Raw genomic sequence first — 13806 nt, forward strand, 5'->3', positions numbered from 1 at the left:
AGATTAATGAATATTTAAAGAGTGAATCTTTAACTCTTTTATTGAAGAACCCAATGTCCCAGTCCTACTCAATGTGACGCAGTAATGGGAAATGGAAAGCTTTACAAGAATATGGACTTTCTGGATGTTCAGGAGATCCAGGACTCTGCCCCCACTGTTTCCTCAATTACAGAATAATTGTCCATCCCTCTCTATGTTCCCCCATTTATTCTTTCAGCCTAACTAACTTTGACCATAGTTAGTTAAATCTTCATCTAAGTATACAATAATCTCTTATTTCACCCAAAAAACAAAAAACTCTTAACTACTCACAGGTACAGCTACAGCCTTCTTGCCCTTCCTTTGGTAAACCTCCCTAATGAAGGGCCTCAGTCAATCACATATCAATTCAAGTTGTTCTGAGATCCACCATTAAAGTTGCTAAAAGCTACTGTAACTTGTAAGTCACTGAATATATGTTCACTCTACAGAGTTATTGACAAAACTTAGATCCAGTTGTTTAGGCATTTTTGGTACTATTTTTCAATATGATTTGGAATTTCACCGCAGCAACTTATGTTGATCTTTAATACAAAACTTTATTATGTAATTACTGAGCTAAACCTCTAATGCTACAAGAAAACAACACCAAAAACACCTAAGAAACTGTATCTAAGTTTTATCCATAAGTTATAATTATAACCTTGCTCAATCCTGGATCACTTATTCTACAGAATTTATTTCACACAAGGAAGATATGTGCACAGAAACACAGTTTCAAGTCTTTATACATTGTTTGCCTCACCCACAATTACCACAAAATTTATACAGCAAAACAACATACAACTTCATACTAGCCTTAAAGGCAAAAACACTTACCAACAGAAGGGAAAGTACTGCATAGATAATTACTCAAGAGCATGACAACTACTGATATTGAAGCTTCCCCACAAGCTTGCACAGATGTCATCATTTCTTAATCAATAATTGATACAGAAAGTCCACAAGTGCATCCAAAATTTGATCTTTTTAAAGAGTAAAGATCGATAATCCACCAAGTGTCTAATGAGTAATGACATCATAAGAAAACTGCAAAAGACCATGGTAAAAGCAACCGCAATTATGTACCTTACATTTACCAAGGCATTGGAGCAGTCACTTTTCAAATTCAAAGTAATATCAGCAATCACTCATGACTATACTATTCACAGAACTAGAAGTGTCTTCTAATCTTATTATTGATGTTGTTTCACTTGTGACATCCATAGCAGTGAGTCACAAGAATTCATAAGTCATAACCATATATAAGTTCTGGAACTGGCTCTGCCCAGGTCTATTGAGGTCCAATTCCCCCATCAGATCCCAGTCACATATAAAGCAAATAGCAGCTCCCAAATGCATTAAAAATTGCATCTCTACCAACTAAGGAATAATTCAAATATAACTCCTACTATTCTACCAGAAGATAAAGACCCTATCACAAAGAAGATGATCACATTATATCAACCTACACTATCAACAGAGGACTATAAAAGCCAACAGAATTCTACAGTCCAGGTATGCCTAATCCCTAACCATCTTGAGACTCATACTGACTTGAGAGTCAGAGTCTTTACAATTGGCTTCCCGCCTATCACTCCGACCAGGAGTCTGAGCATCAGAGCATTGGGTCAGATACGACATACAAGAAGATCAAGTGGTCAACCAGGAAGCTCTTGAGAAGCACGTAGAGGCTCCCTTTTGGGCTAGATCATAACACTTTATAATAGTTCAACCAGCACAAGACCATCATTTTAAAGCTTGACCACACAGTCCGATAGTCACTTGATGCCTATTCACTCCTTAGCACTCAGACTTCTATAAATCATTCATTCCACTTATTTGACAAAATTTATAAGACAAACAGACATACAAGAATAAAGAAACTCACACCACATAAGCTCAACAACAAAGTCAAGCGTTTACCCACCGAATTAATTCCGTAATGAACATAAAATGTTACAAATTAAATTATACATTTAATTCCAGTTCAATGCCTGATCCTGTTATTAAGTTCTTAACCTAGCCATATTAGGACCACCTTATGAAGAACTAAAGCAAAACATCATGCAAAACCATCAACATTTTCAAGCATGTGACGATCGAGAATTATTATTTATCAGCAAAGGAAGAAGCAAAACCACTAGCGAGAAGCCTCTCAACATACTTGCCGAGAATATCCACCTCAAGATTCACTTTTTCTCCGACATTCTTCAGAGGAATCACCACTTTCTGCTGAGTGTAAGCAACCAACATGAAATTGAAACACTCTTCATGGTCAAACACATCGACCACAGTCAAACTAGTCCCATCCACAGCAATGAACCCTTTAGGCACAATGTACTTCAACAACCCCTTATCAGCTTTCACCTTCACCCAGAGCGAATCTCCTTCTGGAATCTTCGACACGATCTCCCCCGTGCCGTCCACGTGACCCTGCACGAAGTGCCCGCCCATGCGGCTCGCCGGCGTCACCGCCCGCTCCAGGTTCACCGCCGACCCAGGCTCCAATTCCGAGAGGGAGGTCTTCCGGAGCGTCTCCGGCGACAGGCCCACCGTGAAGTCGGCGACTTTGGTGTCGAATTCTGTAACGGTCAGGCACGTGCCATTCACGGCGATGCTGTCGCCGAGGTTTACGCCATCGAGGACGGTGGAGGCCGCGATTTTGAGGTCGACGCCGCCGTGTGGGGAGATGCCCAGCTGCTTGACCGTGCCCATTTCCTCCACGATGCCGGTGAAGAGGCATGCGGGGGTGGAGGGGCAGCGGCGAGTGGGGGCGCGTGATGTGAGGGGGAGGAAGGCGCGTAGAGGGGAAGGTCTGGAAATAGGATTGAGTTTGAGATAGGTGGGGTGGGAAGTGTGGGAAGTGTGGGTTGTTGCGGTGATTCTCGGGGTGGTGGGTGTTAAGGTCAGAGAGGGTGAAATTGTCATTTTGGCAATGTTGTGTTGTGTTGGAACACTCTTCTCGGTGAAGTAGGTGCCGCCGGCAAGTAGAAGTAGCAACAGAGCACTGTGTTGTGTTGTGTCTGTGTTTGGTAACACCTAGTCTGCGATTGACCTTTGGGACAAAAGAGACACCTTAGGTTACAATATTATTGTGTATTACAATAATTGCAATGAACAATGCTTATTTATATTTCTTAATCAAATAATTTAAGGTTTGATAATAATTAATTTTTGGGTATGAAATTATCTATGTTGAAAATCCACCTTCTGTTAACATTAATCACCAGAGACTATTTTACATCAATACTAATATCAATATCATAGTGAATAAAAAAATCATTTTGTGAATATTTGATTTACCATTGAAATTGTTATGGTAATGCATATCCAACGGATAAAAACTCCAATGCAGATTTAATGGATAAAAACAAAATGAACATATAAAATAAGATCATGATTTATTGAAAAATTTATTTTTGTCTCATACTTAATTTTTGCAATGGAAAATCAAACATGCATTTTATTATTGACGAAAATGTTTTATGAAACTAATAAAATGACAAAAAAATAGTACATAAATTATAAATTATTGATTTATTCTATATTTGTATTAGTTGGTGTTATTTAACAATGTTAAAAAAGTTAAGGCATGTTAAGGACCTCAATGACAACCAATTAGGCCTATATATGTGGTTGCCATCTCGTTTTCTAATATAATTAAGAAGACTTGGTTGACTCTTATGTTTAATTATGCATGTTTCATGCAACTTAATAGTAAGTTAGAAGACTAATGCAAAATCAATTAGGGGAGGAAGAGTAAAAACGCGAAAAAGGAGGAAATGATAAATGTTCCACCAATATTTTGGTCATTTTTATTCTTGTGATGTGTAGGTCGATCTAAAGGTAAATTAACTAAAAAATTGAATTTTAAGTTGTAGAGACAAATATCACAACAAGAGAAATTAAATTATGATTTTTATTAAATTTAAAATCTTTTTAAAAATAACAAAGTTATCATCAATAGATATCAAATTTTTGCTAGATGAATAAGACAATGATTTAAAATCTTTGTAAATCAAATAGAGTTTTCAAAAGCAAATATCACATTCAACCCCTAGGTCAATTCAAATAACAGAAGAGGAAATAAAAGGAATGGGAAACATGAAATTTATATTGATTTGTCTCAACCATCTAAGACTACATTTAGTTATTGATAAACCACCAAGTTTCATCAACTTCAACAAGTTACAAGTATTTATCGTTGTTACTTCTGGCTTCTTAAGTCAAGCTTTATACCAAGCTTGTTAGAACGAGTATTTTTTTGTCCCATCAAGTCACTACCAGCTCTAACACAAATAAAAAGATTTGTTAGTTTGATTGCACAATGACTTACACTTTATCATCTTATAGACGGATAAGATAGATTTAGCACTTAAGTTTTTCTTTCAAAATAAACAAAATTTTTTGAAAGCTTTTATAAACTTTACAAGAATTTACACAAAGAGCTTTCTACAAAGAAAATTTGAATAATGAACACTTCAATTTGTACATCATGTCTTCAAATCTTTAGGTATTTATAGGCCTCCTTCAATCAAATATTCGTTGTCTCTAAACGAACATATTTCCTCTCGTAATCTTGCATCTGAAGAATGTGATTGTCGAGGCATTAAATGTACATATTTCTTCATGTTTGGGAAACCACTCTTCATCGCTGACATGTTGAACACTACAGTAGAAAACCACTTCCCTTTTAACGATGTTAAATGACATCAATTAATTAAAAATGAACTAAGTTGATTCATAATTCACAATTTCAAAGATAATTTACTATTTTATTAATTTCAAGGACTAACTTAGTTGACCATTACAATTTTAGGAATTAGATTGATGATTCACTCTATGTTAAATTTTAATGAGTAAAATTAAGATATTATAATTGACATTTTAAATGTTAAAAAATAAAGCAACTTAGTGGTTTAAGTTGTTGTAGTTTAGGAATGATACTAATGTTCCTTTATATAAGAATTATCAAGTCAACTTTTACGAAATTGATTTGATCATATATTTGTTTCCATCTATTTCAATTTATCTTATTTTTAAACATATTTGAAAATAATATAATCATTTTATTTTTGTTGTCAATAATTATCTTTTGGGACATTTGAAAATAAACTTGACTAAGTCCAACGTCACGTTTCTACCATATTTAAAATTACTTTGTTTTGTTTATTTTTATACTACGTATTATTTATATTGTTGGTGTTAAAAAAATATAATAATATTTCACTAATATAATTATTTGATTAAATAAAATTTTTAAATTAATTATCAAATAAAATATAATAAATTAATCATAATTAATTTATTAATTGACATAGATGTCTAGCAGCACTCCTTAGTCTCAAAATAGTATGAAGTAATGTTATTTATCTTCAAGAACAAATAGAAAAATAATGTAATATTAATATTTTTTTCATTATTAACATCTCCAAGTTAACTCTAAAGTATGATATTATACTATCAAATTCTAATAATTTAATATATTATATTTAATCAGTGAATGACTTAAGAAATTTATTTCTTCTTTCATTCAATTGTCATAACTAAAGTCTTAATTATATCATAGAACTCAAACTCATTATCAAGAGTTGATGAATTCTTTCTTGATTAATCATTAATTTTATAAATATTTAATCATATTCAATGTTCACTTAACTAGTGTCCTAAGGTATTAGGTGTCTGAGATTAAAATATAATAAATAACTTATTAATTACTTTGATAATTTCAAGTCAAAGGACACTATTATGTTTATTGTTGAAAAGTTATTACTGAAAAATATTAAGGTAATGTTAATGAGTCGATTCAATGATGACATTCACGTGTATATCATCTATCTATGTAATTTTAAAAAAAATAAGATATATTAATCTATATCCAATTAATATCATCACATATATATTGATCTATCTGAATTATTGATATCTTATTTGTAATAATTCTATGATTAAGAACAACTTAGATTAAAATTATAAAGACTTGGTTTTTATTATTATAATCTCTATCATGATGACAACTTTATAATTTTAATCAAAGACTTGTCAAATTAACAATTTAATCAAATATATAATAATAGAATAAAGAACAATTATTTATTAAAACTAAAATTGATAACATGATGAATTGAATATTGAACATGCACATTTACTCACCACCCTTAACATTTAGTTGTGATTTGTATGAAATTATAAGAAGTTATCGATAAGGTGAAAATGAAAGTGGACATAAAAGATATTAGAGATTTAAAAAATTACTAAAAAAATTAAGGATTGAAGTTTAAATTTTATGGAAACTAAAATCAAAATTTGAAAACTTTCCAAGGATAGAAAATATTCATAAAATAACACTTGCAAAACTTATCACATGGCCACATTTTATTGACATCTAAATCACACAAATTATTATGTGTTATCACGTCGTTCAAAGTATCTATCAGGCATGGCAATGGGACCCGAACCCAGACATATCCCAATTTTGACAGGGAAAACCCAAGTTGACCGGGATCGGGATTGGGTTCGAATTTTCCCCAACAGGCAAAGTTGGGTTCGAGGTCAGGGATGAGATTATTAATACCTAATCTGAATCCGCTCCACTAATAATTAATTTACAAAAATATCCCTACATATATATAACATACTAAAACTTGAAATCCTAAACCTAATTTCTAAATGGCCTATTCAGACTCCACGAGCCCTTGTCTGTCGAAGGAGTGTGTTTGTGTCTGTTCGTCTAAATCTGTGGACCTCCTCATTGCAGTCCTCACAGAGGCTACTGTGTCCTTTCCAACTATGCATTATTTTCAGGTAACAACAATTGAATAATAATTGTTCTTTTATTTCCTATTTTTGTAAGGGAGCCTTTGCTTTATCGAAGTGAAATAATAATTGTTTCCTTTCCGACTTTGCAGCCTTTCCAACCTTTGTGGTTATTTGGTTGTGAGGGACTTTCTTCGGGTGGGTGATTAAAATGAAAGCTTGTTACTAGGTAGCCTTTGCTTTATCTTCTTTTCTGTTATTTCTGTATCTTTCTCATGCAATCTTGGCATATCATGTACTTTGATTCGATCTTAATAAAATTGTCTTTGTCTTTCAAAAATAAAATAAAATTGAAATAGATTAACATGTACCTCATAACTTCTTTTTACATGTTAAGCTAAATAATTCTGTCAAACGTGATCTATCTTTAGGGTTCCTCTTTGGTCTTGCATATAATCTAATTAAATGTAGATATGTATCTTTGGGGTTCCTCTTTATTCTTCTTTCTTTATTTAGGTCATCTTCTCTATTTTTAGGTAACTAATTTGGGAAACCTACTATGTTTGGGACTTTGAATATTGATTTATGTTTTTCAATATTTAAATTTATATTTTTAGGAATTTGAAGGTCTGCAATCTCCTCAAAGCCTTCGAGAAACACCCCACATCCTTGGACCCTTGCGTGAAATCTTCCTTGTTGGTACAATAGTGCCCAATTTCATTCATTGTTGCTTAATTACTGCTTCCAACTTGTTCCTTGTGGCAGTTAGGTTAGCTATAAATTAATAAATGTACCACAATGCAAAATAAAAGTTACTTTAGATTCCTTTCTTTTACTTGATATGGATTGAATCTTGCGTCTTATTTTAGAAGCCAAAATATTTTATTAATAAAAGGTGAGAAAAGAAGCACAAGAAAGGTCATGCAACTATTATACAATGATTGAACCTACCACAATACTCCTTTGATAATCAATAAGAAAGGATGGTCTTAGACAACCAATTTTGGATAGTGTGAATGTATGTATACATGATTTTGATGATGTCAAAAGAAGAATCAAACAAAGTTGCTTCAAAAGATAAGCATGACTTCAAGATTAATACAAGATTGCTTCAACAAACAAAGCCTTGTTTCAAGATTAACTCAAGATCAAGCTTTGCCTTAAAACAAAGTGCTTTCAAGACATTCAAGGCTCTGGTAATTGATTACCAGGAAGTGTAATCGATTACCAGAAGACAGGGTTGAGAAATAGCTGTTGAAAACGGTTTTGAATTTGAATTTTCAACATGTAATCGATTACCATATGTCTGTAATCGATTACCAACAACGAAACTTTTGAAATTCAAATTCAAAATTCATGACCCTTCAAATTATAACTGTGTAATCGATTATACATACATTGTAATCGATTACCAGTGGAGAGTTTTTAGAAAATCTACCAACAATCACATCTTTTCATTAGATTTGTGAATGGTCATCAAATGCCTATAAATAGGTGACTTGGGCACGAATTTCAAGAGAGAGTTTTGCTGGTCCAAAATGTTCTATCCTCTCAAAAGAAAATGAGAGAGATTCCAAGATAACTTCATTGTCAAATGCTCTCTCAAGAACTCTTGGATAAACACTTGCAAATCTATTAAGAGTTCATCCATGGATCTTCATTGTAATGTTCTTCTCTTGAAGAAAGAATTCTTCTTTCTTTCTTCTCATTCAAAGAGATTGATTAAGGTATCGAGGGTATCTTGAGTTGCAAGGATTCCTGAACACAAGGGATGGGTTGTCCCTGTGTGGTTCAGAAGTTGTAAAGGATTTTACAAAGATAGTGGAAATCTCAAGTGAGTTGCTTGAGTACTAGACATAGGCACGGAATTTGCCGAATCAATATAAAACTGTGTTTGCATTCTCTCTTCCCTTATCTCATTTATGTTATTGAAATCAATTTTGCCTTGCATGTTTAAAGAACATTATTAAATTGATTGTTGTTTCTTCTTCTACATTTTGAGCCTATCATTTAGAAGGGGGTTAAAAGTTTGTTAGTGAAAATTAATTCACCCCTTCTTAAGAAAACTGAGGCCATTTGTCTAACAAGTGGTATCAAAGCAGGATTCTTGTATAAAATTTAAAAACTTCAAGAATAGATATGGCATCATCCAACTTTTCATTTCCTAGGAAATTCTATCAATAGGCTCTTATGTTTAATGGTGAGGGTTATCATTATTGAAAAACCCGAATACAGATCTTTAAAGAAGCCATAGATTTAAAGATATGGGAAGCCATTGAATTTAATTCCTTTATTCTTACAATGGTAGAGAGAAAGGCAACTACATATAAAAAAAAACTACAGAAGAAAGAAGATGATGATGAAAGAAGAAAGAAGATTCCTCTTTAGCCCCAAAATGCTGAATGTGTTCAATTTGGGCACATGAGATTCAATTGTCCTGTCTTCAAAAGAAGAATGAAAAATCTGACAAGAGGAATTTCAAAGAGAAGAAAGAAAAGAAAGGATACATCACTTGGAAAGATATGTCATAAATTCTTCAAGTGATGCAGAGAATAAAATCATAAGTTTGGGTATCATGATGAAAGACGATGAAAACGGAGAAGAGCAAAGTCGATACAGTGATAACAATTTCTCCAAACACATGGCATGCATAAAAGATTATTCATATTTCTTCCCAAGATAGTGAATATGTGATTTATGGAGACAACAAGCAAAGGCCACTTGATCAACAAGCCCAACAAGTAATATCAAATGATACCAACAGGTCACTTGTCTTTGATTAATTACTTTTGATGATTTTTGTCTATGATTGATAACTTTTGATTGAGTTTTAATGCTTGTTTTGTGCTTAAATTTTTTATTGTCATTGATGATTATGATTGATAGTTATGTTTATTGTCTTTAATAATTGTTTTTTTATTATGTTTTGTTGATTGCTTTTGATTGTGTGTTTGATTGATTGTATTTTTTTTATTGATGTGTTATTATACTTGTTTTTGCCTGATTAATATTGAATTATTATTTTAATGCCTTTTGGTATAACTTGATTCTCATACATTGCAACAAGGGGTAACATTTTTTTCCTCTTCCATATTCATGATTTGTTTTTGATGTTGACAAAAGGGGAGAGAAAGACATAAGATGTAATAGTAAGGAAAAATTATCTATTTTTTTATGAGACAACTTTTTATATATGAAAAATATGAAATCTTCAATTGTCTCATATAAGCAATCATTGTAAAACCAAGGAGGAGTAAACTATATGCAAATAGATATTTTCTTTGTTGTTGCTCCTAACCTATAGGTGGTTGTCATCATCAAAAAGGGGGAGAATGTAAATCATGAAGATTTTGATGATGTCAAAAAGATCAAGCCTTGGATAATGGTTGTCATCATCAAAAAGGGGGAGAATGTGAATGTATGTATACATGATTTTGATGATGTCAAAAGAAGAATCAAATAAAGTTGCTTCAAAAGATAAGCATTAAATGTAAATCATGAAGATTTTGATGATGTCAAAAAGATCAAGCCTTGGATAATGGTTGTCATCATCAAAAAGGGGGAGAATGTAAATCATGCAAGCTTTGATGATGTCGAGAAGAAATCACATGTTTGTCATCATCAAAAAAGGGGAGAATGTGAATGTATGTATACATGATTTTGATGATGTCAAAAGAAGAATCTAACAAAGTTGCTTCAAAAGATAAGCATGGCTTCAAGATTAATACAAGACTGCTTCAACAAACAAAGCTTTGCTTCAAGATTAACTCAAGATCAAGCCTTGCCTTAAAACAAAGTGCTTTCAAGACATTCAAGGCTCTGGTAATCGATTACCAAGAAGTGTAATCGATTACCAGAAGACAGGGTTGAGAAATAGCTGTTGAAAACGATTTTGAATTTGAATTTTCAACATGTAATCGATTACCATATGTCTGTAATCGATTACCAGCAACGAAACTTCTGAAATTCAAATTCAAAAGTCATGACCCTTCAAATTATAATTGTGTAATCGATTACACAGACATTGTAATCGATTACCAGTGGAGAGTTTTTTGAAAATCTACCAACAATCACATCTTTTCATTGGATTTTTGAATGGTCATCAAAGGCCTATAAATAGGTGACTTGGGCACGAATTTCAAGAGAGAGTTTTGTTGGTCCAAAATGTCTTATCCTATCAAAAGAAAATAAGAGAGATTTCAAGAGAACTTCATTGTCAAATGCTCTCTCAAGAACTCTTGGGCAAACACTTGCAAATCCATTAAGAGTTCATCCATGGATCTTCATTGTAATATTTTTCTCTTGAAGAGAGAATTCTTCTTTCTTTCTTCTCATTCAAAGAGATTGATTAAGGGACTGAGGGTCTCTTGAGTTATAAGGATTCCTGAACACAAGGGATGGGTTGTCCTTGTGTGGTTCAGAAGTTGTAAAGGATTTTACAAAGATAGTGGAAATCTCAAGTGAGTTGCTTGAGTACTAGACATAGGCACGGAATTTTCCGAACCAATATAAAACTGTGTTTGCATTCTCTCTTCCCTTATCTCATTTATGTTATTGAAATCAATTTTGCCTTGCATGTTTAAAGAACATTATTAAATTGATTGTTGTTTCTTCTTCTACATTTTGAGCCTATCATTTAGAAGGGGGTTAAAAGTTTGTTAGTGAAAATTAATTCACCCCTTCTTAAGAAAACTGAGGTCATTTGTCTAACAGATAGTCACACCAAAAAGGAAGGAAACAATTGAGGAGACAACAAAACAATTGAGGATCTCGTGCACTAAGATTTTAGTTTTTGATTGTCCAACTAGGTGGAACTCAACTTATAAAATGCTTGAAATTGCTATATCATATGAAGTTATGTTTACTCGGTTGAAGCAACAAGAGACCCAATACACTTCTTTGTAAGTTCTTTATAATGGAAATTTGCCAAGGATGTGTGTAGGTGGTTGAAAGTGTTTAATGTTGTAACTAAAATATTTTTTGCTACTAAACAACCAACAACTAACATGTACTTTTCAATGATTTGTGAGATCAAGTTGGCAATCAGTCAATGGGTTACTTCTCCTAATGAACTAATTCATAAAATGGCAAAAAGGATGTTGACCAAATTTGATAAATACTGGGATGTGATTCATGATATAATGGGAGATGCTATTGTTTTGGATCTTAGGTATAAAATGGAGTTGCTTCAATATTATTATGATAAATTGTATGAACATGAATCTTTTGATCAAATTAGGAAGATTAGATAGTTGTGTTATGACTTGGTTTCTGATTATCAAGTGAAGATGAATAATGACTCTTTTGGTAGCTCTCCAATACTTAAAGGTGGTAATGTTGAAGGTGATGAATTATGTGAGTTTGATAAGTATATTTCAAGGGGAAAAAAGGCAAGTTCTCATGTTAAAACAAAGTTAGATCATTATTTAGAAGAGGATGTTTTACCAAGAAGTACTGACTTTGATATTTTGTGGTGTTGTAAGTTGAATGGTCTCAAGTATCCAACACTTCAAGCTATTGCAAGGGATATATTAGTTATTCATGTATCAACAGTAGCTTAGGAATCTACTTTTAGTACCGGTGGCTAAATTTAAAGTCCTCATCGTAGTCAACTTCATTGGACTACTTTAGAGGCATTGATGTGTACTAGAAGTTGGTTATTGAATACTGAAATTGATGGCAATGTCCTGAATACTTGATTTAATTATCCTATCAAATTACTATTTATTTCTAATTTAATAACTAATTATTTACATTATGTTATATTTGATACAGGTTCTTTGAAATCTAAAATTCTTGAGCAAAGTAGTACTTTAGTGAATGAGATAACTTCAGATGATGAAGGTTTATGCTATATAACAATGTAAATTTTCAAATGATCAATTTCTTCTTTATCTTAAAATTTTGGTTTATGGTTTATGCAGGTGGTACATCAACTTATGCAAGTGGTATGATAGGAAGTGGTCTTACTACCCACTTGGAGGAATGAATTTATTTTGAAGGATTAGGATGTTAGATTTTATGCTAATGTTGTTATCTATTTTATGACTTTTGTGATTGACTGATTTTATGTTATTGTTGTTGCTACTATTGGATTTTATGCTACTGTTGCTATCTATTTTATGACTTTGTCATTGACTGATTTTATGTCATTATTGTTATCTATTTTATACTACTATTGGATTGGATTTTATGTTGTCATGCATGGTCTAAAAATATGTTATGGTTGTTGTTCAAAATTTTATTTTTCATTATATGAAAAATTGTATTTTTTACCGGATTTTATAAGCATGTCGGGAATAGGGCGGGGAAAAACCAACCCCCATCAAGGGCGGGGATAGGGGTAAATCTACAACCCCATCGGGTTTCAAGGGCAGGGGTGAGGGGAAATGGGGAGTTGGGGGCGAGGTAAGCAAAAATTGGCTCAGACCCGCCCCGTTGTCATGTCAGTATTTACACTATATATAGTATGGTTGTGCAACTTCATTATAAATATCAAAACTTAATTTAATGAAGTTTAGGAGTCAAAGTTAGATGGTTAAAAAAGAAGGAAAGAAAAGATAGGATGCGGATTCAATTTTTCGAGTTAAAAAAAATTAACAAACTAATAATTAACATTTGTTAATTGAAAAAGAATCAAAGTTAGGATATTTTAGAAATATAAGGATGAAATCAAACTAATAATTAATTATTTATATAATTATAAATAGTTATATGCGATAAGATTTATAACTTTTGTAATGATTATTTCTAAAGTTAAACTTAATGTTGTTGTGTATCAAAGGGGTTAAACACTAGTGAGATTTATCTAGTGTGTCATAAACAACCACATAGGTGAACTTGACATCCTATTTTAACTTAAAATCTTAAGGCTCAGAATTATGCGTCTTTCTTTCACTTATATGATGTTCATTTTTCTTATTTTTATTCAATGTAGGACTTTCCTCACACTTGTAATCCAACAATCTCTCTGTGAATCTCTTCCCTATGGTAGTCTTGCGAAAACAATTTTCAATGCAGAAGTATCCA

The 13806-nt window shown here is 32.4% G+C and overlaps 1 protein-coding gene across 1 annotated transcript; it reads right to left on the bottom strand.

Moving 5' to 3' along the window:
* Positions 1-1834: 1834 nt before the first annotated feature.
* Positions 1835-3122, bottom strand: LOC114380337 (riboflavin synthase-like). The gene has a single exon (XM_028339339.1). It carries the CDS (start codon positions 2947-2949, stop codon positions 2131-2133), a length of 819 nt encoding a protein of 272 aa, XP_028195140.1. The 5' UTR covers positions 2950-3122; the 3' UTR covers positions 1835-2130.
* Positions 3123-13806: the final 10684 nt, after the last annotated feature.

This window comes from Glycine soja, chromosome 12 (genome assembly GCF_004193775.1).
Source record: "Glycine soja cultivar W05 chromosome 12, ASM419377v2, whole genome shotgun sequence".
Taxonomy (NCBI): Eukaryota; Viridiplantae; Streptophyta; class Magnoliopsida; order Fabales; family Fabaceae; genus Glycine; species Glycine soja.